The 25,852-nt window shown below is 47.2% G+C and overlaps 1 protein-coding gene across 22 annotated transcripts in view; it reads right to left on the bottom strand.

Moving 5' to 3' along the window:
* Positions 1–25,852, bottom strand: part of ANKS1A (ankyrin repeat and sterile alpha motif domain containing 1A) — a 1,080,152-nt gene that overhangs the window by 164,731 nt on the left and 889,569 nt on the right. For all 22 annotated transcript variants that reach the window (XM_078644289.1, XM_078644292.1, XM_078644288.1 and 19 more), the window contains one exon: positions 6,897–7,055. In XM_078644289.1, the coding sequence (XP_078500415.1) occupies positions 6,897–7,055 (159 nt within the window). The remainder of the gene's footprint in view (positions 1–6,896; positions 7,056–25,852) is intronic.

The following is a 25,852-nucleotide window of genomic DNA, read 5'->3' as shown; positions in this document are numbered from 1 at the left end:
ATTCGCCCCCCCCCCATTCTGGAACCTTCCAAAGTAGGGCAGGGTTACGGTTACGCCCAGCCGGCGGCAACACATATAAGGCGGGCCCTGCTGCCAACAACCGGTCAGGAAATCATAACATAGAGTGGAGCCGGAGGAGAGGCAGGGGCCAGCGGAGTCCGGCCGCAGCGGCCCTGGATAGCTGCAGGTAGTCCCGCCACATGTCTTCCCGGTCCGGCCACGGTGGCGCATGGGAGTTTTTAGGTAGTCCCACCACATGTCTTCCCGGTCCGGCCACCAATGGCCAGGGACCGGGGCCAACTGGATCCGGCTGCAGCCGATGAGCCAAAGAACCCGTTCATGGGGCCAGAGCAAGGGGCGTCCGGCCGACATCCGCCGGAAGCCCGGTCCAGAGAAGGACAGGACACTTCTTTCTTTTCCCCTCCGTAATGGCCGCAGCAGCACGCCCGGCGCCACTTCTGTCCTGAACAATGGCCGCGACAACTCTGGGCGGCGGGATGTCTTGTACATACCTCCAGTCCTGGTCGGGCTGGGAGGGAGAGGCGACGCGGACGAGCCTCTCCCACCTCCACGGATAGGAGGTTTCCCAGCCCCCGGCCCAGCGCCGAACTCCTCCAGCCAGGCGGTGGTGCCAATACCTGCGTAGCACCGAACATACCATGGTGGCGCCCCGATACTTGCGCAGCACCGAACATGCAACGGTGCCGATACTTGCGCAGCACCGAACATGCAACGGTGCCGATACTTGCACAGCACCGAACATGCACCGCAGGTGGCCATACTTCCGCAACACTGGACATGGGTTCATTCCAAAAGGTCTCCTCCACTCTTGCAGACTCGACGAAGGGCGGCCGCTGCAGGCCTCAAAATGGCGCCTGGGCCCCCTGGAAGGCGGGTCTCGGCCGCTAGAGTAACTGTGAACAGCAACGTAACTCGGGCGCTTGCCCACCGGAGCACGAGCCCCCACCTCCGACAGCACCCCCACAGCCTTGAAGATTCTACAAACGTCCCAGGAGCCCTCGGCCCCTGCAGGCTTCCGGTAAGGGACAACTGCCTCGATCGCTAACAAAACAAGCATGACATTGCCACTCTTTCTGTTAGCATGAATTCTCGAACTGCCGAAAAGGACTCTAGTCCAACTGCCGGTTGTAGGAAACATTTTTTTCTGATGCTACTTCCGGACTAACCCGGCCCCGCCCAAAATGGCGCCGGTGACAATAGGAACTTACGAACGCCACGTGGTGTCTTCTTTTTGCTAATAAAGAAAAACTTGATTTTCTGAGACATGTACCTGACCCTTTGTACGCTTAACGAGAAAGAAAGAGAATTCACTCGACGAACATATAAAGGGACTCCGTTAAAAAAAAAAATGTTGATTACAAATGTACGATGTATTATATTTTTTTATAGCTGATGTATAACCTCGCTCATGACGCACATACACGGTATGCATATAGGAAATCTGATTGCGACTAGTCTGACGGTGCTTCTAAACTATGAAATAAATGCCCCCCGATCCCCCGACCAATTTATAGACGTTTTTAGTTTCCTACAAATGAATGAATAAACCTTTCTAATGTTTTCTAATGCTGCAAATTAACCCCCTACTGTACGCACTTTAGCCATTACCGTGTCCAGCCAGGTACGACTGCACCTTCATAGATCTGAATGATTTTGCAAAATAAAGGTTTCTCGAACTATGAACGGATATTGCATGCTTTATTTAAAATATGGGATCGGCGGGAGAGTTCTTTTCTGTGCACCCTACTCTGCTCTCTCTTTAAGGTTAATAGAAGATGGTTGCCCAGCCCCGGATGGAGGATCGAATCTGAGACACGACACTCTGCCGTCAAATATGCGACTGACTCAGGGACTCGCGCCTGGAGAAAGACCTCGACTTCTGGGGATGGGTAAAAGCGAAATGGTGTAAAAGATGGAATATAAAGGTTGGGTAAAATGAAACGATGTAAAATGATAAAATATTATAAAGATACGACACTCAAAGATACTAGGGAACAGAGTTGACCGAAGAGCTGATAAACCTTAGAACATCACAACGTTGAAAGAGGTTTAAGGACCCCAATAGCTAAATACACCTACCAACTGGAAACCTCGCGCTAAGTGCTTCTGATTCTTTAACGTTTCCCTACTCACAGCCTATGAATCGCACTGCCCCCATTCCCCCCTTGGCTCCAGAAACCAAAAACCCCAGGGATTCTATCCCGAGGGGATAAGACGAGTATGAGGTAAGTAAAGGACTTTCGTACCCGTGCTTTTGATATGCTCGAATGTTGTCCCCCTCCCCTCCCCTCTTTTTCCCCTCTACAGGCCACACCGGAATCGCGACCAAAGTATGGTGAAGATCTGAAGCCTCGCCCTGTCTGATATACGAAGCGGACTAACACTGCCTGGTGGCACCTAAACACACCCAAAAACTGCTCTCTTTTTACCAAGAGCCAATAGAGTTTATGACATGATAAAAGCGATCACCCTTGATCCATGTTGCGTGAATGGACACCTGTCACGTATGTCTGAAACTATGAGATGACGTTTGTGTATGACTGACGCGTTGACTTAACTGATTAACGGACCGAGAATGCAAGAAATGCGACACTGGTGCCCTTTTTTTTTTTCCTCGATGCATGTCCCCTGTACCCGGCCTAATGCTCGTCCATCCCAAACTGCGTGCTTTCAAAATTCTAACACAGACCCATAATGCCTTATGTTGCGTAATGCGCTGAATAGCCTGTCTTAATGCACGGCCACTCCACATGTCGCACGTGTACTATTTAGCCTGTTGTTGCACATCTCTCTCTCTCTCTCTCTCTCTCTCTCTCTCTCTCTCTCTCGCTCTTCCGAACGACTAAGCACCTAAATTGGCAAACCGCCACCCCTAGTGCCCCACCAATTGGCCCCAAATACCACGAGTATTTGCTCAAAATTTGTCCTAAGAAAAAAATCACCCTGACGCCGTGTCACTACCTCTCCTTTCTGCTAAATTGATGAAACCGAGATTTGGCCAAGAGGGAAAGGACAGGTAAGACGACTGAGGTTCCCTAATCTGACCCGAAATAAGGAAACTACATGTCAGCGGCTCCTGTGTTATAAAAAGATGCCTCAGATAACGCGACCTTCCCCGTCCCGAATTGTCGCAATACCCAAACAGTAAAGGTGATCGAAACATCCCCATCTTCCCAGAACACCCCCAGTTTCGTATCAACTGCCCCCCGACGGGAGATTTAAACTGCCCCTCACCCCCGGTCGTAAGAGATGGGTCGATTTACGCCCTTACCACAGCTTTTCTATGTCCCTAGTTGTTTTCCACAAGACCCCGGTTTTTTTTTTAATTAAGTAGTCAGGTTGTAGGAGGCTATGTAGGAACTAGGACGATGTTTGCAAAATTAAGATTAGACCAAAGTGAAGAAATCGTTGCAATGAACCCTGTTGAAAGTAAAATGTTTAGCTGAAAGGCAGGATGCATTAATAGAATGAAAAATGTTTAGCCTATGTTCATCTCTCAGAAAGATACCTATCAGACCATGGTGATAGCACATTGCGTTTTTTGATATATAGCCCAGGAGAACGGTATAGCTTTGTAAGGCTCGTACTAGGAAGGTGGGTCTCCGTCAGAAGAGCTGACGTAACTGTAATGCAATAAAAGGCACCAGATCACGTACCATGACCAGGCAGAAAACACCATTGCGTTCTCATTTACCTGGAGCTGGGAGAGAAATAGACTTATGTGATTACCTTCCTCTGCCAATTCTCTAAAGACTGTCTTTTCAAACTCATTTAAGGGTACGACTGTCGGAGGAAAGAAGGACCGGATGTGGGAGCACGTGGCCTGACTACAGACTATGGAACATCTGCAACATTGGCCAGGCGAGACCGCGACAGTAAGGAGCTGCAGGACGAGGCACTGTTTTCGACAAGATAAGAGGAAAGGGCTGACCTGATGCCCCTGCTCGATGTCTAATGTATGCCGAAAAGTCCCCGCTCTCAAAACTCGGTCATGAGCCCGCCTATCTGAAGTTTTTCCGTCCCCCTAGTCTGTTCCCGATCTGGCCCTGCTCCATCCCCCTTTTTCTCCGACCTACCCTAAAGGACTGCTCACACGCACATTTCTTCCATCTGAACCTTTTTGACAATCAACTCAAAGGACACAGGGCGAAAAGGACCTTTTTGACCAGAAACGCGAGGAAAAGGTCGTGCCCTGCAACGCGGGACCTCGAATAGAGCTGGACCCTTGGCTCCACCGCCGGTGCTCCACAGCGCCAACAAAAAACGACAAAGAATGCTGAGAACTCATTAACTTCGAACATTGACTCCCTCAATCATCGTTTCTGCTACGTCTCATTTCTCTCCCAGCCACCATTGTATTAATTATGCTCCACCATTGTAACATGAACAGAACTCACATATTTAATGACCTATCAATTCACATTCCAAACGACTATAAGCAACTATGAAATGTACTCAATGCTCTCACTACAGAATCATTTTTGTCTATTATCACATTACTACGACTCTCCTGCAAACGAGTTTTTATCGATAGACCCGCCTCCTAAGATGAAAGATTTCAAAATGTAATGTATATAACTCCTTCACCTGGGTACCTACTTCTTTTCCGAGGATCACCACAGTCGACATGAATTGGAAATAGGCCAGCAAGATGTCTTGGATATGTTAAAGGGAGGACTGTGGAAAATTAGTACGGTTTGGTAAACATTATCTGCGCCATCTTGCCTCTTCCCCTGAGGCCACACTTTTTGTCGTGCGCACCCTCGATCAGAACAACCCTTTTTTCATGCCACTGACCCCCGGCATAGCCCTCCTCCCTCACAGAGCCCGCACCCTGACCAACCCCCGCTCACACATGCCTTGGGTCATAAACCCCTCTTCAGCGCAGCGTTGCCTCAGAACCCCATCCTGTTCCCAGCACGACACCTCCCTTCATTCCTTTCATGGTCCCAGGCCCTTTTGATGCAAACCCCCTTTTCCTGTGTGCCCGTTTGTCCTCCCCGTTCCCAGGCCGACACCTAGCCCTGCCGATACTGTTTATTGCCCCTCCCCGTACAGTAGAAAGCTTCCCTCCTCAAAGGACCCCCGAATCGATCAAAGCCCCCACCCTAAGAGATCCGATCAAACCCCCACGTTCCATGAATCGGCGGAATGTCCAGCTGCGCGATAATCATCACCTGTTGTGACCGGGGTGGGACTTCTGCTGTATATGTGTGTGGGAACGGGCTTGGAGCGGGGGTTCCGAGAATGTCTTTCCGTACATCAAAGCATTGCCATGAATATGTAATATGTAATAAAGTAATAAACTTGTGTATAAGAGGCCAGGCCTCAGAGATGCGGGTAGAGCACCTCATGACGATACCTGCTGTCTGAATTGTTGTGTTCTCCTCCGGAGAAAATAAACCTTGTTTCTTGCCTTCCCGTCTCCAGCGCCTGCCTCTTCATTGATTAATAATTTGTGGGTCAAAGAGGCGATACCGCCGGGCAAATATCGATTGTCCCTTGACCTTAGATTCAACACATGGATGACCTTTGCTTTATAGATTTACTAGACTGTAATTGTTACTGTTGAAAACCATGTTGAAAGAATAAGTAGAAACAAAACATCAAAAATCTGGATCTGTAGATTTGATCCTGTGACGAAGAATAAGGAAGTCAGTTTCGTGAAGTCTGTGGCTAAAATATATACTGCAATATTCTTTTTGTGAAGAATATGGACTGTTCGTTAACAGTCAGTTTGCTAAGAATTAGATTAACTCCAAAGAGCTCAAACTATGGCCCAACCCCATTTATGAGCAATTGCAAGCAATGGCTTCCGCTCAATGGCACACCCTGATCTCGATCCTAGCCCAGTCTCAAACTCTAATTCTTTACTCATCACTTTTCCTGCTTTTTATTCTCCGAAATTCCTTTCCTGTACACCTGCCTATCACAACCAACCAGGAGAGCTCACAGTGATAAAGAGATTGGTACACGTTGCCTCTGTAATATTTTGTGATTAATAACCTTGCTCTTTCTAACACCTTCATAATATTGGTCAAAATGCAAGAAAGCACAGGCAACTTTTTCATTCTCCTATCCTACAACCCACAGAGGCAGCATGTAGTATACATGGAACCATTATATTTTAAAAAACTGTGCCAACTAGGGGTCAAATATGAAAGACAAAGCCATTAAAAACAAAGAAATAACTAATTACAAGACGCTGATAATTATAAGTAGCATTTGGAATCTTGTGTGTGATTGTCAGAATTTCTATGGTTTAAATGTTCTCAGGTTTATCCCAGGAACGTACAATTCTACTATGCACCAGGTTCAAAGAGGAAGTAATCTCACTAATACTGTTACAGTGACTCACGAGGAAGAATGAAAATGCAATTCCTTCTTCTCTGGCATAGGCCTTAAAAACGAAATCCCAACCAACAAGGTCATCCCAACCAACAAGGTCAAGTCCTCACAGCAGAAAAGAATTGATCATTGATTAGTATAAGAAACAACTATTGCTACAAGAAGACTATCACTTGTAAATACAAAAATATGGAAACTTCAACTGACTCAAGCTAAATAGATGCACTGCAGGCTTTGCCATTTGATAATACTGTGAGACCTGCCTTAATCTGGAATATTTTGTTGGATGCAGTAAATTGAGTAGAAAAAATCTAGAACCCGGTTGGAACAACATTTTGGAATAATCTAGATAGTTCAACTCTCTTAGCAATTTGACAACTTCTACATATAAATTAGCTTATTTATTTATTTATAAAGTTTTATATAGCGCAAACAAGATCCCGAAGGATATCAGAGCGCTTTACAAAAAGAATCAGGGATGCTCAACCCTAGGAAAAGAGAAAAGAAATGCCCAAAATGGTTCTGACCTGAGATGCAGCTCTGTCAACTCTATGGTGTGATGCCATGTCATGGGAGCCATCTTGCCGCCTACGCCCAGCATCCCCTGGTGGGAGTAAATGCTCGGTGGACTTCCATGTGCACGACTCGTACAGGCTCATGGGGTGGGACCCCTGGGACTGAAGATCCTACTCGAAAGAAATAAACATAGACAAAAAGGAGAGCCAGTTAGAAAGGAATAGACAACCTTTGATGGAACGGAACATTTCTTTAAAGCAACATAATTACTAAAATGGAATAAGGCAGAAATTGGAGGAGAGAGAAAGGGAACGGGGTGTAAAAAGGAGTAAGGTTTCAAGAATGGCAGAAATGCTAAAGTTCTCAAGACAGGTGGATGGGCGGTTTTTCAGTTTCTTCATGGGAAAGTCAAATATCTAGATGGCAACAAAAACAACCTTTTTCAAACAGCATCAAGATTTAGTCACCAGAATTTCACTCCATTACTGTAGTATGATCCATAATCCAACTCACTTTTATTACTAATAGAAAAAGCCTATTTTGATTTACAAAAAGTGAACATCTGTATTTTACATTGAAAGTGGAGAGCTATCCACTCAAACATTCCTCGTATTAAATCATTTAAATGTTTAAGCTATTTCACTGCTAAAAGTTATCCAATGATTGGTACATTATTCTGACTTTATTTTAGATTTCTTTCCTGATACACCAATACAATCAGTGGAGGTCAACAATTACGAAGAAGCAAGGGTAATGCTGTTGAATAAAAAACAACACATTAACCACTAAAATTGGCTGTGCATGCCGGTTATTAGCAACTGTATTACTGGTTTGCCAGTCCTATTGTTGCAGGCCCTTTGTTATGCGTGACAACATTTTTCAGACAAAACAGAGCATTTATTAGTCTTCATGTAAACAAGATTTGGTTTGCCTACAGATGCATAACTGTATTAGAAGAAGCAATCTACTTACTTGCAGCAAACGTTTGTCTACTTGACATCTATATTACATTGCATTCAAATGTTGAGCATCAATCCGCCATCTACTAGCTGGGTTCATCATTGTAATGTTTGGTGAATGATGACTATTGTGGGTGCTGCTTGTAAACACATTGTTGTAATTCATCACCATCTCAATCCTTAAGACGCAGCAAATTCCTTTATACCGAAATAGTCAACAAATCCAGGAATGGCAATATATATTTTCCATTGTACATAAACAGCAAAGTTAACAAACTGTGCTGTTGCGATATTAAACAATATGTAAAACGTGAATGACAAACCAGAATACAAAACTGCTTTTGATCAGGTGGTAAAGAACATACAAGAAATTGAAGGATGAAATGTGCTCAGAATGGGGTGCTATCTATTGATGAGTATGTGACTCCAGGGTATGTCCGCCTCTAAATACCCTATGGGACGCAGGATGCCCAAGGATTAGATTATGAAAAGGACAATGAACCCTTTTGGTGTGTACATGTGGCCTGTCTAACCATGTGTTTATCAAGTACGCTGTAGCTAATGAAACAGGGAAACTTTCCCTAGTGGTAGCATATAAGAGGAAATGCCCAAGAATAAATTATAGGGGTCTGGTGTTGATGGTCCTGAAGAAAGCCATGAGAGCCAATAGGGATTAAACAAGTAGACCCAGATTGTGATTCAGAGGATCACTAATTGTCCCTACTAGCATCAGTCATGTTTCTAGTCTTGCCCAGGGACCTTCCAATACATTAAATTGAGGAAAGGGCACTCAAAGCGATTTTAATCCTGATGTTTTTAGATCCCACTACTCACACCTCTAGATCAGAGCTGCCTTCATTTTAAGGTTGAGCCCACCCCAACACAATAGGTGTCTGAGCAAGGGATCGTTGGTGAAGCATGCCACTACGTATTTCTAATGAGTGAGAGTTCTTTTAGCAAATAGGAAGGATTTCCTCTTTGGAAGGCTCAAGAAAAACATCTCAACCAACTAGTGGATTCCCTCTATTTTGATCCGGTTCGATAATGAATAAAATGCGGGGTTTAATTTAAAGGAGCAAGTACATTAAATTAATGGAATTTTGACAGCTAGAGACTTGGTCATTACAAACGTGATGAGGGGAGTCTACCTTATTCATAGGATTTGATTTCTGCAGAACGAGTACCACTCGTTATGGCAGAGAATATAGATACACACACACAGGGTTCACAGAAACATTGTAGCATTTACACTTAATATGTTTCAATACATAGCCTTTAAACATTTTATTGCTGTTGCTATTTCATGACTTAAGCAACAGCCATATTGTGTTTCCTAGCCAGAAAAAAACCATAACAAAAATAGTTTTTTTCTTAAAGGCAGAATCTTTTATGGGGTAATGCATTGTTATTTTGTAACAAAAGACATAATGGCCCTATTTTAAAATTCAGCTGCATCACCCAGTGCAGTCAATATTTTATGCATAGGTCAAATAAATCATCCCTAATAGAGTAGTACTTGTGCTCCTCATGAATTCACTCAATATGAGTCATGCACACAGGATGCACATAAAAACATTTAGGTGGCAGATCTGTGTATTTCAGGTATGGAAACAACTTCAGTTTACAGCAAAGCTTCTGCTGATTTTCAAGGGGGTCTGGGGGGATTAGTTGCTCATGAATTAGAGACTAAAGATGACCAAGATGAAGAGTAACATGTTGCTTACCTTCAGTTAAGTTTCTTTCCGTCATCTCCTGCATATTCATTACTTTGAACCTTTACCCAGACTGGAACTGAACCAATATTCATTCCATGTCCAGCACTGGCACTAGGTAGTGCTTCTCACTGTAACTCATGGCGTCTTGAGAATTCACAGAAAGGGAGGCCAGAGACTCTAATAACAGGACCTCATGCACCAGTGAGGTCCGGTTTGCCTATTTCCCATGCCACAATGGAGGCACAGGGCATGAAGGACAGTACTAAAAATAACTATTATCAAGTAGTATCAGTACAACAAGGAATCTGTGGCAGCTATCAAATAAGCCACCAAGGTTGCTGCCAAAGGAAAGTAACACTTTCTTCTTTTCTAATAGTAGCTCCCACAGCTTCCTTACTTTGAACCACTCTCGCAGCACCTTTTAACGGATGTTGTCTTCACAAAACGAAGAAGCATTGGCAAAACCAACAGGTCTCGCCTATGGGGTAGATTAGAATGGGTAGATCAAAGTGTAGTGGAATATATTGGGGTAGATAAGGGAAGTGTGAGGTGGGATGGGGTAGAGTGGAGTACAGTGGAGTGGGGTTTACTGGGTGGAATATAGTAGGGTGGAATGGAGTGGGGGTAGATTGGGGTAGTTCGGAGTGGGGTAGATTGAGATGGGGTGGGGTAGATTACGGTGGGGTAGAGTGGGGGTAGATAGGGTAAAGTTGAGTAGATTGGGATAGATGTGAGTGAGGTAGATGTGAGTGGGGTAGAATACATTGGGGTAGATTGGGGTTAAGTGGAGTAGATAGGGGTGGAGAGGGGTAGATAAGAGTAGAGTGGTATAGATTGTAGTGAGGAAAATTGGGGAAGAGTGGGTGCAGTGGATTAAGGTAGACTGGAACGGAGTAGGGTGGAGAGGGGAAGATTGGAGAGGAGTGGGGTTGGGTAAACTGGTGTGGAGGGGGTAGAGTGGGGTGGGGTAGTTTGTAGTGGGTAGATTGGTGTGAAGTTGGATAGAGTGGTGTGGTGTGGATTGGGATAGGTAGATTGAGTGGAGTAGATTGCGTTAGGGTTGGATAGATTGCAGTGGGGTAGATTGGAGTGGGGCGGATTGAATGGGGCAGACTGGAGTAGGGAAGTTTGGGGTGGAGTGGGGTAGGGTTGGGCTTGATTGTAGTGAGATGGGTTGAGTGGGTTAGATTGGACAGGAGTGGGGTAGATTTGGGTGGCATGTGTGTGATTGGAGTGGAGTAGATTGGGGAGAGTGGAATGGGGTAGATTGGGTGAACTGGAGTAGGGTAGAGTGGGGTGGAGTAAAGTTGGATATACTGGAGTGGAGTGAGATAGATTGGGGAAGAGTGAAGTGGAGTGGTGAAGAGTGAAGTGGAGTGGGGAAGAGTGAAGTGGAGTGGGGAAGAGTGAAGTGGAGTGGGGTAGATAGGTGTGGAATGTAGTGGGGAGATTAGGGCGGAGTGCGGTACATTGGGTGTATTAGAGTAGGATAGATTGGAATGGAGTCAGGGAAATTGAAGAGGGGTAGACTGAAGAGGGATGATTGGAGAGGGGTAGTTTGGACTGGGGTAGATCTGGGTGGGGTGGACTGGAGTGGGTTGGATTGGGATGGGGTAGAGTGGGTGGGTAGATTGCAGTGGGGTGGGCGGAGTGGGGTAGAGTGGGGAAATTGGTTTGAATGAGGTAGACTGGAGTGGAGTAGATAGGGGAAGACTGGAGTTGGGTAGACTGGAGTGAGGTAGTTTTCGGTGGGGTACATTGGGATGGAGTGGAGAGTGTTAGAGTGGAGTGGGGTAGATATGTGTGGAGTGTAGTAGATTTGAGTGGGGTAGATTGGAATGGAGTGGGGTACATTTGATACAGTGGAGTAGATTAGAATGGAGTGGAGTAGACTGGGTCGATTGAAGTGTGTGAGCTTGGAGCGGAGTGGGGTGGGTTAGACTGGTAGATTGGAGTTAGGCTGACTGCGGTGGAGTGAGGTAGATTGGAGTGAGGTAGATTAGAAGAGGTGATAAGTTGGACAGATTGCAGTAGAGTTTGAAGTGAAGTGGTGTACATTGGAACAAGTGGGCTACATTGGAACAGAGTGGGCCACATTGGAACAGAGTGGGCCACATTGGAACAGAGTGGGCCAAATTGGAACAGAGTGGGCCAAATTGGAACAGAGTGGGCCAAATTGGAACAGAGTGGGCCAAATTGGAACAGAGTGGGCCAAATTGGAACAGAGTGGGCCAAATTGGAACAGAGTGGGCCAAATTGGAACAGAGTGGGCCAAATTGGAACAGAGTGGGCCAAATTGGAACAGAGTGGGCCAAATTGGAACAGAGTGGGCCAAATTGGAATAGAGTGGGCCAAATTGGAATAGACTGGGCCCAACTGGAATGGGTAGGATCAATTGGAATAGGGCGGAATACATTGGGATAGAGTGGGTTAAATTAGAATAGAGCGGGTTAAATAGAACTGGGGTAGAGTGGAGTGGAATGGAGTTGAGTGGGATGGAGTTGAGTGGGGTAGATTCGGGTAGGGTAGATTTGGGTGGGGTAGAGTGGTGTGGATTGAGGTACAGTTGAGTTTGGTGGATTTGAATTGAGTAGTTTAGTCAACTGGGGTAGATTGAAGCAGAGTGGGGTAGATTTGAGTGGAGTGCAGTAGACTGGAGTGGAGTGCAGTAGACTGGTGTAGGGTAGACTGGGGTGGGGTCGATTGGGTTAGATTGAGTGTGGTGGGGTGAATTGGGGTAGGGTGGAATGGGGTAGATCGTAGTGGAATGGATTGGGATAGATTGAAATGGGGTGTTGTAGATTGGAATGGAGTGGGGTAGACTGGGTTAGAATGGGGTACATTGGGCTAGAATGGGGTACATTGGGCTAGAGTGGCGTAGATTGGTTTAAATTGGGGTAGGGTATAATGGGGCAGGGTGGGTATATTGGGGTGGGGTCGATTGGAGGGGCAAACTGGCGTGCATGTGGTAGAGTGGGTAGATGGTAGCGAAGTAGGATGGAGCAGAATGAGGAACACTGATTTGAGTGGAGTGCAGTAGACTGGTGTAGGGTAGACTGGGGTGGGGTCGATTGGGTTAGATTGAGTGTGGTGGGGTGGGGTGAATTGGGGTAGGGTGGAATGGGGTAGATCGTAGTGGAATGGATTGGGATAGATTGAAATGGGGTGTTGTAGAATGGAGTGGGGTAGACTGGGTTAGAATGGGGTACATTGGGCTAGAATGGGGTACATTGGGCTAGAGTGGCGGAGATTGGTTTAAATTGGGGTAGGGTATAATGGGGCAGGGTGGGTATATTGGGGTGGGGTAGATTGGAGGGGCAAACTGGCGTGCATGTGGTAGAGTGGGTAGATTGTAGCGAAGTAGGATGGAGCAGAATGAGGAACACTGGAGTGTAGTGGGATAGACTGGAGGGGAGTAGGGAAAGTGGAGTGAAGGGGCGTACAATGGAGTGGCATGTTGTGGAGTGAGTAATGGAGTGGGGTAAGCGGAGTTGAGGGGAGTAGAATGGAGTGGTATGCTATGCTCCTGACTGAGTGGCGTAGATTGGAGTGGTGTGGAGTCGACTGGCGAGGCATGTCAGAGTATCTTAGTATGGAGCTGTAAAGAGTTGAGTGGCGGGTCATACAGTGGAGTGGAGTGTTGTGTCGTAAAATAGATTGTCGTATAATTAAGTGACGTGGAGAGGCGTTGTGTGGAGTAGGCACGGTGGGGTAGCGCACATTACAAACCAGACATTCTCAATTGAAATGACAATTACATGTGCACCGATAGAATAATAATATTTAATAAGTGCAATTTATAAAGCACATAGCTACTTCAAATGAGGTGTCCCAGCGCCAAGAATTTGTTCCCGTGAAGTGCGTGCACAAAAAATATCAAAGATTAAAGCCAGAAATAAGGAATCAGGTTTTAAATGTTTCCCTAAAAGAAGCTTCAGATGGAGCGGGTCGAATAGTTTGGGACAAAGTTTCAGATCTTTGGTGCCAAGTAACTAAAGGAACTGCTTCCGATTCTAACTTTTTTACATTTAGGGACAATGGCTAACTTAGCTTCAGATGGTCTCAGGCTCCGAACTGGGACATAAGGTTTAATCAAAGCCTAGAGATAACATGGGCCAGTGCTAGATAATGCCTTATAGCAATAGCAGAGAGCTTTAAACACATTTCCTTGCTTAACCCGGAGCCAGTGAAGTATGCCGATACCTGTACCAATGGAGGCACGTTTAGGGAGATTTAACAGTTTAACAGTAGGCGTGCAGCAGAGTTTTGAACACGTTGAAGTCTACGGAGTAGTGATTTGGCAAGGCCAAGGTAGGGGACATGACAGTAGTCGAGTCTAGAGAGGATTATCACTTGAACTACAGTTTTCTGAGCTGATACTGACAGAAATCCTAACATTTTCAATAGCCTAAAACGGTTGTATGTCTAAACAACTACTTCCTAAACCACGGCTTCCTTAACCACGAAAGCCTAACCACGAGATTTTCTCAACCACTACCTTTTTTTAACACGACTTCCTAAACCATTAACATCTCGTGTTTTGCCAGTAGATGGCACTATTGTAATTACAATTCTTCTTGAGTGAACCACTCGTAAAAAATAAGCGGATCTAAATCTACTTTTTTTTGTTTTACTACGCATACCATTAGCTTTTTTTTTCTAACTTTTTTTGAGGGGGGAGACCCCCACCCCTAATGTTCCCTTAATTCTGAGGAGTGTAGTGGAGAGACTCGTGGTTCAGGGAAGTCGTGCTTAATGAAAGTCGTGGTTCCGGCTTCGTTGTTCAGGTAAGTCGTTATACAATTATCGTTGTTAAGGATGTTTCCCGCTTAAAACATTTCCTGGCGAGTTGATTTGATTGTCAAAAGACAACTTCTGATCCAGCCAAATACCAGGAGTTTTTACTTTTGGTTTGGGAAGGAGCAGCAGACCTAACCTAGTATGACACCACGCATTGGACCAAATATTGGTCTGGATGCCCAAAATCAGTAACTGTCTTTACAGCATTTTATTTGAAACAGTTATTATTCATCCAACTGGCTACTTCTGAAAGGCAGTCGGGAAATGCTGTTATAGCTTTTTTGGGAAAGAGTGACAATAAGCGGAGTGTCATCCGCATATGAAATAATGGTAAATTCATAGCATTCTATGACATCAGCCAGGGGGCGGACATGCATTTTAAAAAGAGACTAAGGGAGGTCACCTGAGGCACTCGTTGATGCAGTGGAAACACCTTCGAATAAAAGATTGAGAAACCTGAAAAGTTCGAGCCTGCAAAAAAGAGGCCAGGCAAGGCCAATGACGATTTTCCACAATATGTCTAACAAAATATGATGGGATACTGTGTCAAAAGCGGTACTGAGATCCAACATAATGATTGCCACAGAATCACCAGAGTCCAAGATCTGGTGCACCGACTCTGTAGCTAGCAGTAACACGGATTCAGTACTGTAAGATGGCCAAAAGCCCAACTGAACACTATGAAGCAGGCCAGTATGTGCAATATTGTTTGAGAGCTGCTTATTCACAGGTTTCTCAATGATCTTGGAAAAGAAAGGTAAGAGAGAAACTGGGTGGTATTTCTCAGGTTTCAGAGGTCAAGCAGGGGTTTCTTTAGAAAAGGAACAACCTACTGTGTGATTCCATCACTGGAAACACAGCCTGAAGATAACAAGCATTTTACCAAGTCACACAGAACTGGTTGAACCACCACATAGCCTTGTTCTAAAATAGAAGGAGATACTGGGTCTACAGGAGATCACAAGTTCACTGAGGAGCATAGCACAGCCATATCAGCAGACTAATGGCATTATATTCCTAGAGCTATCATCAGACGTGTCAAACCACACACTCCAGAAAGAAGAATGTCTGGCTTTAGCAGAAAAAGAAGCGTAAATGTTAACTTTTTGAGAGAAGAAAGACAAAATCATTACAGCTCTCCACAGATGGCAAGAAGACGAAAATGGAGAGAGTGAAGTGAGTGAATTACCCATAGAGTAAACTTCTCTTAAGGTGTTAGAGGCTGACTGAATTTTGACTGCATAAAAGTATTGCAGAGGTAGTTTGATGTGATGATGGTAGTGCTTTAGAACAGCTAGGTAATCTGCTCTAAACGCTGGATCATATGTTTTACGTCAGAGGCGCTCCTGACACTTGCAGTTCCTTTTCATAGCCAATAGATCTTAATTAAATCAACAAGCAGAAGGGCTTTGCTTTCAGGAAATCCGTTTGACAAAGGGGGCAATCTGGTCTAAAGCTCCTCTGATCCAGTCAGCAATAGCCTTATTTATACATTCATCTAAAGTTAAGCAAATATTTTCAAAAGCTTGGCAAAACCTTGCAGTGGTCACTTTCGCCCACTGGCACGACCAGGTGGTTGTGGAATAGTGGCATACCAATACCATGTTGAGCATTAGGGGAATGTTGAGATGATGCGAACAGCTCAAAGAAAGAGGTAACTTAACCGCAAAATTCCAGAATATTGAAAAAAAAGGGTCCAGAGTACGCCAAGACCTATGCGTTGGGTTATGGACTAATTGGATAAGTTGCAAGCTCTCTAGGTCGCCCAGTAAAGAATTTATTACCGGGAAACTTGCATTCTTAATACAGTTTTGCTGCACACAAACGATACTGTGTGCAAATATCTTAACCTAGTGTATTGATGGCTTTTGATTGTATTCAAATATTTGTTTCTACCACACTTCAGAACTTTAAAAAAGTGCTTCATTCGTTTTCATTCAAACGTATTCTGAAACATTAGCGCAGTTAATGTTTTTTTGTTGTGCTAGAAAAAACCATCCTTACATGGATATTCTGCAGCATTATCACATGAATTCTCTCACTTTGAAGTCAGAGAAAGAAAAGTCAACAAGCAGCTCCCTCGGAAGAGAGAGTCTGACATTTGACCTCTGAATGCACAGCAAATGTGACAGAACAAGATGTAAAGGCTTGTTTACAGAAAGCGAGTTTATGGAAGAGTAAGGTAAACAAGGTTTGTGCAACTGAAGAGCTGGACGCCCTAAGGCCAGCAAATCAGCAAATAAAAAGACAGAAAATGTGAGCTACAACCCACAAAGTCAAATGTTAGCAGTGGGGAGAGGAGGGGTGGGGGGGCGCGGGGATGTATTCCTAGGTCAGCTTTCTGAATGTCCCCAACAATATGTCTTTAGTAAACCAGACAGCTCTGCTTAAACCAGACAGCTCTGCTTAAACCAGACAGCTCTGCTGTCTGGTAGGCTGCGACCCACTAAAAAGGACTGAAGCGGGGCCCTACCATATTGTGCTTGGCTGCGTTGCTCCATACAGTAATGCTTATTAAACAAGTTTTGGCAAAGCCAAAAGTCTTGTCTTTGTGACCTATTAGCTGTGCTAAAGTAAAATATATATATATATATATATATATATATATATATATATATATATATATATATATATATATCCTTTGATTCGACCACTTATGTAATTTCGCAGGCGTGCACACCACCCGTGCATGCTCAGAAAAATGTACATAGTCACTTCTTTTTCCTTTTGAGTACCCGATTGAAGTTGGATCGGTAACTAAAAAGCAAAGAAAACACATGACAGATTTTATTTTTAAACCTAGTGGGGCAAAAGCAATGGCGAAACCAAGAAGGGTAAGACGAGGTAATGTGGAAGCAACATGAGAAACGCAAGGGAGAAAGGAGGGACAGGAAAGCAACAAGCAGGAGAAACGGGGAAACGGAGGGCTCAGAGAGGGAATAGAGAGAAGCACATGAGTGGGCGCAACAGGAAGGAAGGTGGCCGACAAAGGGCAATGCAGAGTGAGAGACGTACACGAGTGAGACTGAGACAGTTAAATACACATGCACTATTATTAAGTGTGTAACACAAGAAAGTTGTACTTGGAACGCAAGCAACGGAAGTAACAATGCCAGCCAATCATTTAGATTGTAAAGAGGAATAGGAGGGAGGGGGATGAAGGAGGGGAGAAACAAGATTGACAAGCTGGAGCACATATAAGGCGGCGGAAAATGACACTGATAAGCAAATCTAACCAATGGTAAGCAATGGGCAAGCTCCAAGTACCTCTATGTTCTTGGTAAGTCACAATATGCCTTCACCAGACAGTGCCTGCACTGTCTAGTAGGCTCCATCTAAAACTGTGAAAGATGAGACAACAAACCAATGGATGAAGAGAACGGCCTGAAAGCCCTCATAAATATGTATGTGTTAGATATACAAATTTTAATAAAATAAAAAATTCTTGGCGAAGCCAGACATTAAAAACAACAAATGAGGGTTTTGGTAAATATGGATTAATTACTTACCTGTAATCCTAGTTCCCTTCCAGGGGTATCCTCATCAAAGTCATAGGCACTAGAATATTCCCGCCCAGGCGTGGGACCCCGGAAACACAATCATATACACACCAGAGCTGAATAATGCTGCAAGGACTCCCCATTATATGATGAAAACATGCATTAGAAACAGGGAAAAACAACAATAAAACATGTTTTGAATCTGTTTTAATGCTTAACAGACAGCAAAAAACTCTCATAAAGGACTGAAAGCATAGACCGCTCCCAGGCTGCATTGCAAAAACACAGTCTAAAAAGACTGAAAAGCTAACTCAAAGCAACATTGAGATAAACTGGCAGCGTGCCTTTAAGACACTCATGACCCTCAGCTTCCCATAATGCCTCATGGGTGACAGTTAGGTTAGTTGTTCTTTGTGGTGACTCAAAAAGCCATGGCACAAAGAGTTGACAATACCTTTAAAAATACAAGAATCCTTTGCCCGGGGAGGCGGGAGGGTTCCTTATGACTTTGATGAGGATACCCCTGGAAGAGAACTAGGATTACAGGTAAGTAACTAATCCTTCTCTTCCAGGGGATCCTCATCAATAGTCATAAGCACTAGAATAGAATAGCGAGCCTCACCTCATCCCCCTGCGGGCAAAGGAACATAACGGTAAATTAACCAATCAGCTTAGATAACCATGCCTGGAAAGATAGAACACTATCCAAAAAGATTCCTCAAGGAGGCTTGGCCCACTTGAGTATCAGCCCTGGAATCGGATTTTAGGCAGTAATGCCTTGTGAAGGTGTGAACCGATCTCCAGGTTGCAGCCTTGCAAATTTCTGACATTGGAACACATGTGGCCGCTTTCCCCCTACTGGAGTGTGCTTTAGGAGACAACAAAAACGTTTTTTTAGCCAGCTGGTAAGCCAATTTTATGCAGGACACGATCCATCTGGAAATGGATCTTTTAGAGGCTGGGAAGCCTGTTCCCATGGCACCATAATTCAAGAATAATTGATTCGTTTTACTTATGCCCTTTGTACCCTCTAGATAGAATTTAAGCACTCTTTTGATGTCCAAGGAATGCAGCGACCTCTCCGCAGGGTTTGGAAAAAAGGATGGCAGGGAGATTGACTGATTAATATGAAAATCAGACACAACCTTAGGCAGAAAAGAAGGGTGAGCCCTTAATACAACTCTGTTATGGTGAAAAACGGTGTAAGGCTCTTTTGCACACAGCGCTTGGATTTCACTTACTCTGCGTGCTGATGTTATTGCTCCCAGAAAAGCAGCCTTCCACGTCAGATGCTGTAAAGATGCCTTGTGAATGGACTCAAAAGGAGGACCCATTAATTTGGACAGCAGGGTTTAATTTGGACAGAAAGGTTTCGAACAGGGGGATATACTTTCTTCAACCCCTGTAAGAAGTCCTTAACCACCTGCATTTGGAAAAAGGATGGTTGGCTTGGTGACTTTCTGTACGTCATAATGGCTGACAAATGAACCCTGATTGAAGCATATTTCAAACCTGCTTTAGCTAGATACAGAAGGTAAGGAAGAATGACATCCTTCTGCCCCTTCGTAGGGTCAAAGTGATTTTCAACACACCAAAGGAAGAACCTCTTCCACTTGAACGCATATGACGCTCTTGTGGAGGGCCTCTTAGCCTCTTTCAAAATGTGCATGCAATCTTGTGGCAGTTTCAAGTGTCCGTATTGAAGGACCTCAGGAGGCATGCTGCCAAGTTCAGTGAGGGAAGGCTGGGATGGAGAATCTTCCCGTCCAACTTGGTCAGTAGGTCCCCTCTGCAAGGCAGTCTCCTGTGTGGGAGCACCGACAACTGAAGAAGGTCCGGGTACCACCACTGCCGCGGCCAGTCTGGAGCTATCAGAATCATTTTCATGTTGGATCTGATGAGCTGGAACACCACCTTCGGGATCAGAGGCAGAGGAGGAAAGGCGTAGGCAAATGTCCCTGACCAATCCATCAAAAGGGCATTCCCCCTTGTCCCTGGATGGTGGAATCTGAATGCGAAGTCGTGGCATTTTTTGTTTTTGTCGTCTGCAAACAAATCTATTGATGGACGACCCCATCGATGGAAAAGATCTGCCACTACCTCTTCATGTAGCACCCAGTCTGGCTGATCTTCGAAGTGCCGACTGAGCACGCCTGCTTTGACATTCTGCTCTCCTGGAAGGTGCACTGCTACTACGGAGAGGTTTCGGGCTAGTAGCCAGTGCCATATCGCTTGAGACTCCAGGGAGAGAGGGCGAGAGCGTGTACCCCCCTGCTTGTTTAATAAAACATGGTGGTCGTGTTGTCAGTTTGGATCAGGACTGAGTTGGACTTGATCGAAGGTAGAAAAGCTTTCAGAGCAAGATGGACTGCTCGGAGCTCCAACATGTTTATGTGGTTGGACTGTTCCTTTGTGGACCACCGGCCCTGCATTTGAAGGCACCCCATGTGTGCCCCCCATCCCTGCAGAGATGCATCCGTTACTTACGATTGCACTGGAACTGGCTGGTGAAAGGGGACACCCACCAACAGATTTTGAGGCAGAGTCCACCACTTGATGGATGACTTCGCTGCTTGGGAGGCACGATCCGATCTTCCCAGCGACCCGTTGCTTGATCCCATTTGTCTTCTAGATCTTGCTGCAACGGTCGGGTTCTCAGCCTGGCGTTGGGGATGAGAAATATGCAGGAGGCCATTGACCCCAGCAGAGATGCAACTTGCCGGACTGCTGGGTGTTCTGTCTGGAGCAGAATCCTGCACTTCTGCTGCATTGAAGAAAGTCTCTCCTCCGAAGGAAACGCTCTTCCTTTTTTTGTATCCAGAGTAGATCCTAGATAGTGGATCGTCTGGGTGGGCTGCTGCACAGACTTCTCCAAGTTGACATGAAGGCCAAGGTCGTGTAACTGCTGCAGACAAACTTGGAAGTCGCTCCTTGCTTGTCGAGGAGATGGCCCTTTGAGAAGCCAATCGACCAAGTAAGGGTAGACGAACAGACCTCTTCTGTGAAGGGCGGCTGCCACCACTGCCATGCACTTGGTAAAGCCTCGTGGGGCAGACTTGAGCCCGAAGGGTAAGACTTTGAACTGATAGTGTTTGTGTCCGACCACAAACCGCAGATACTTGCGATGACGCAGAGCAATGGGCATGTGGAAGTACGCATCTTGGAGGTCCACCGAACATTTCCAATCTCCTACTTGCAGATGTGGACATATTTGATGAAGGGCCAACATGCGAAACTTCTCCTTCACCATGACATTGTTCAGTAGGCGAAGATCCAGGATAGGTCTGAGCTTGTGCTCCTGATCTTTTTTGGGCACAAGAAAGTACCTGGAGTAGACTCCCTTCCCTCGCTGGGAGGGAGGAACCACTTCTATGCCTTGCTTTTGAAGTAGAGCTTTCACCTCCTGTAGGAGCAACTTTAGTTGGTGAGGACGAGATCTTTTTGTAGGAATGTCCTTTAGAAGCACATGGAAACGTAGTGTGTATCCATTGCACAGTATATTAAGCACCCAATGATCTTTTGTGATGCTGCACCACTCTGCCAGATGATGTGAAGCACTTCCTCCCACTGGAGTGGGCAACGGCGCCAGAGGAAGCCACTGCTCATGGTTTTCCTCCTGTTCTAGCCGTGGTAGAGGACTGTTGCTGGTGTCCACCTCTACTTCTGTTCGATTTACGGCCCTGATATTGAGACTTGCCCTGGTTTTTCCCCGGGGACCATTGAGGGGTTTGAACCCTCTGTTGGGATCCCTTGCGCTGGTTGGGCCTGTATCAACGTTTGAATTCTTTCTTCTTTTCCAAGCTGACCGCCTTGAGGGTGTCAAGCTCTGCGTTCATTCTGCCCATCTCAATCAATCAATCAATCAGTGACACTTATAAAGCGCGCTACCTACCCGAAGGGTCTCAAGGCGCTGGGGGGGGGGGTGCCGCTACTGCTCGAACAGCCAGGTCTTCAGCTTCTTCCTGAAGGAGAGGTGGTCTTGGGTCAGGCGCAGGTCGGTCGGGAGGGAGTTCCAGGTCTTGGCGGCCAGGTAGGAGAAGGACCTTCCTCCTGATGTCGCTCTTCGGATGCGGGGGACGGCGGCGAGGGCGTGGTTGGCTGATCGGAGGTGGCGTTTGGGAGCGTAGAAGTTGACTCGGCTGTTGAGGTAGCTCGGGCCTTGGTCGTGTAGGGCTTTGTGTGCGTGGGTGAGGAGGCGGAACGTGATTCTTTTGTTGACGGGGAGCCAGTGAAGGTCTCTCAGATGTCCGGAGATGTGGCTGGTTCGTGGGAGGTCGAGGATGAGTCTGGCTGAGGCGTTCTGGATCCGCTGGAGTCTCTTCTGGAGCTTGGCGGTGGTCCCGGCGTAGAGGGCGTTGCCGTAGTCCAGCCGGCTGGTGACGAGGGCCTGGGTGACGGTCTTCCTGGTCTCGGTGGGGATCCACCAGAAGATCTTCCGTAGCATGCGTAGGATGTTGAAGCACGCCGAGGAGACGTTGTTGACTTGCCTGGTCATGGAGAGGGAGGAGTCCAGGATGAAGCCCAGGTTGCGTGCGTGGTCCGTCGGTTTGGGTGCGGTGCCCAGGGCGGGGGGCCACCAGGAGTCGTCCCAGGCGGAGGGCGAGGAGCCCAGGATGAGGACCTCCGTCTTGTCTGAGTTCAGTTTCAGGCGGCTGGTCGTCATCCACTCGGCTACCTCTTTCATCCCTTCGTGCAGGTTGGCTCTGGCGGCGGCGGGGTTGTTGGTCAGGGAGAGGATCAGCTGGGTGTCGTCGGCGTAGGAGATTATGCTGAGGTTGTGTTTGCGTACGATGGCCGCGAGGGGGCTCATGTAGACGTTGAAGAGGGTGGGGCTCAGAGAGGATCCTTGGGGGACGCCGCAGATGACTTCGGTGGCCTCTGACTTGTACGGTGGTAGGCGGACTCTTTGTGTTCTTCCGTCGAGGAAGGAGATGATCCATTCCAGTGCCTTCCCCTGGATTCCGGCGTTGTCGAGGCGCTGCACTAGGGTGCGGTGGCAGACCGTGTCGAAGGCCGCGGAGAGGTCTAGGAGGATGAGGGCCGCTGTTTCTCCATTGTCCATCAGGGTTCGGATGTCATCGGTGGCGGCGATGAGGGCGGTCTCGGTGCTGTGATTGGCTCGGAAGCCGGACTGTGAGGGGTCGAGGGATCCGTTCGTCTCGAGGAAGGCGGCCATCTGCTTGTTGACGTTCTTCTCAATGACTTTGGCTGGAAACGGGAGGAGCGAGATGGGGCGGTAATTCTTGATGTCGGTGGGGTCTGCTGTTGGTTTCTTGAGTAGAGCGCTGAGTTCGGCGTGCTTCCAGCTCTCAGGGAAGGTGGCGGTGTCGAAGGATGTGTTGATGATGTCTCGCAGGTGGGGTGCGATGACAGCGTCGGCCTTGTTGAAGACGTGGTGGGGGCAGGGGTCGGTTGGTGATCCGGAGTGGATGGAGTTCATCGTGCGGATGGTGTCTTCGGTGCTGATCGGGGTCCAGGCGTGGAGGGTGGTGGTGGGGGGTGGTTGTTCGGTCATGGTGTGCGTTGGTTGGTTGTTGAAGCTGTTGTGTATGTCCGCTCCTCATCTGCATGAGTGCCAAATAGAGAGGAGCCAGAAAATGGGAGATTTAGTATTCTCTGTTGCGCGTCAGGCTTGAGACCTGTCAGCCTCAACCACGAGGATCTTCTGGCGCAGACTCCATGAGCATAAGAATGGGCCGATAGCGCAGCACCGTTCGCTGCCGTGCTGATCATTTGGTTTGCAACAAGTGATCCCTCGGTGACGATCTCATCAAAGTTCTTCTGATCCTCTTTTGGTAGCTTCTCTTTGAAGCGGTCCAAGGAGTCCCACAAGGCCCTGTCATAGCAGCCTAACAAAGCTGGAGACCTTTAGGATTGAAGCCGCCGAGTAGCAAACCTTACGTACCCAAGAGTCCTGGGACCTGCTTTCCTTATCGGGGGGACCGATGAAGATGCAGTGACAGCATGAGTCTTCCTTGCTGCCGCAATGATTACTGAATTGGCAGGCGGATCTGTCTTCAAGAAGACGGGGTCTGAAGAAGCCAGCTTGCCCTTCTTTTGGATTCAAGCCGGCACCGCCTTGATCGTAGCTGGCGTCAGTAAGGTGTCCATCACAGGGTCTAGAATCCCCGGAACCAAGGGGAGCAATGGACGAGACGCCGCCTTCTGATGCAAAGTCTCGAAGATCACCGTCGTCGCCACCTGAGGGACGGACATTTCGATGTTGAGCTTCTGAGCCCCTCTCTGAAGCACATCGTGGTAGGTGTTGATATCATCTATCGAAGACACCCTGGAGAGAAGACTGTCCGATAATGTAGGAGAATAATCCCTCTTTGATGAGCGGGTTGAAGAAGTAGATGGTGCCCTCCTACTTCTGCGATGGAAACTATGCCTTCGTCCCCGCGATCTGTCTGTGCATTCCTCTCATCTGGGGGAACGTGATCTGTCATGCCTTTGTTCTCGGGATCTGCCCGTGCGTTCGCCACGTCTAAGGAAACTCGACCTGTCCACTTCCTGCACCAATCTTTGCAAAGGTGACCTATGGATAGGACTGGCATATTCTTGCATCCGCTGTGTCGACCTAGTATCTTTCCAGTGATGCAGGGGAGAAGCCATCCCGGGGAATAGTGCACAGCAGAGGCAGTCTCCCTTTGATGTGATGGGGACTGATGAGCAGGTCTGCTGGCATCTGGAGAGGCTGATCTCGTGGAAGGCTGTCCTGAGGAGTGAGAGGAAGAATGACACGAAGCTGATTCCGTCACCAGAACCACTGATCCTTCCATAGATCTCATTGAGGTAGGCCTTGACGTCGGGCGTGCCCCCTCGACTTCGAACAGGACCTTCTCCTCGAAGTCGATCTCCGGTCTGATGTGACTGGTCTCGATGGTTCCTTACTCCTCGACGTCGGTGCTGACGACGCCTGGAAATCCCTTCTGCTTGACGCTGAACGTCGATCCGACAGCGACCGCCGCTTTTCAGATCCAGGTGAAGGGTCTCTGTGCCTCGACGTCGAACGTCGGTTTGAAGACGTCGGCGGAGGGCTCCTCTTCCTCAACATCGAACGTCGTCGTGACGGCGGCGGCGGACTTCTCTTACTCGACACCGAACGTCGTCGAGACGACGGCGGAGGGGTGTCTATCCTCGCCGTCGACGGTCGTCGAGAAGATGGCGGAGGGGTGTCTATCCTCTACGCCAACCGTCGTCGAGACGACGACGGAGGAGTTCCCATCCTCGACGCCGATCGTCGCCGGGTTGACGGCGGAGGACTCTCACCCCTCGACGTCGATGGACTTGCGCCGACGGAGGTGCTGAACCTGCTCTCGACGCCGAACGCCGTGATGACGACGGCGGAGGGCTTCTACTCCTCGACGCCGATCAGCGCCGGTTTGACGACGGCGGAGGGCTGATACTCCTCAGCACCGATCGTCGCCGAGTTGACGATGGCTTCTGTTCCTCGACGCCGATCGGCGCCGGGTTGATGACGGCGGAGGGTCAAAAGTCTTCAACGTCGACTACGTACCTGAGTGACGATGTCTTCTCGCCTGCGAGCCAGCGCCCGACGCTGATGTAGAAGGGTGAGAAGTCTTGCTTCTTGAATGAGCCCTAGACCTCTTGGAACCCTTCCTCACCGGAGACCTTCCTCTTGAAGATTTTTCTGCCAATCCATACAGGCAAATCCTTTCTCTGTCCTTCAAGGTTCTCTTGGACAGGGTTTGGCAATGAGGACAGGTCTTAGGGTCATGGTCTTTAGGCAAACAAAGGATGCAGACCTCATGAGAGTCTGTTTTAGCCTTCTTTTTACTACAAGAAGGACAGGAGTCAAAAAGAGAAGGCATTTTGAGTGTTAAAAAATGCCCAAAACTGTCAAAAAATGACAGAGCCTTACCTCAGAAGGTGGAAGACGTCGAAGTAAGTCAGAAAAGTGGTGAAAAACAAAGATTATTTCTGACTAAAATCAGAAAGAAGTGGAGCTGTGTAACCAGGATCCTTCCTG

The sequence above is a fragment of the Lissotriton helveticus genome, chromosome 5_1, assembly GCF_964261635.1.
Source record: "Lissotriton helveticus chromosome 5_1, aLisHel1.1, whole genome shotgun sequence".
Classification (NCBI taxonomy): domain Eukaryota; kingdom Metazoa; phylum Chordata; class Amphibia; order Caudata; family Salamandridae; genus Lissotriton; species Lissotriton helveticus.
Note: the sequence above shows the minus strand (reverse complement) of the source record. Positions and strands in the feature narration are given on the sequence as shown.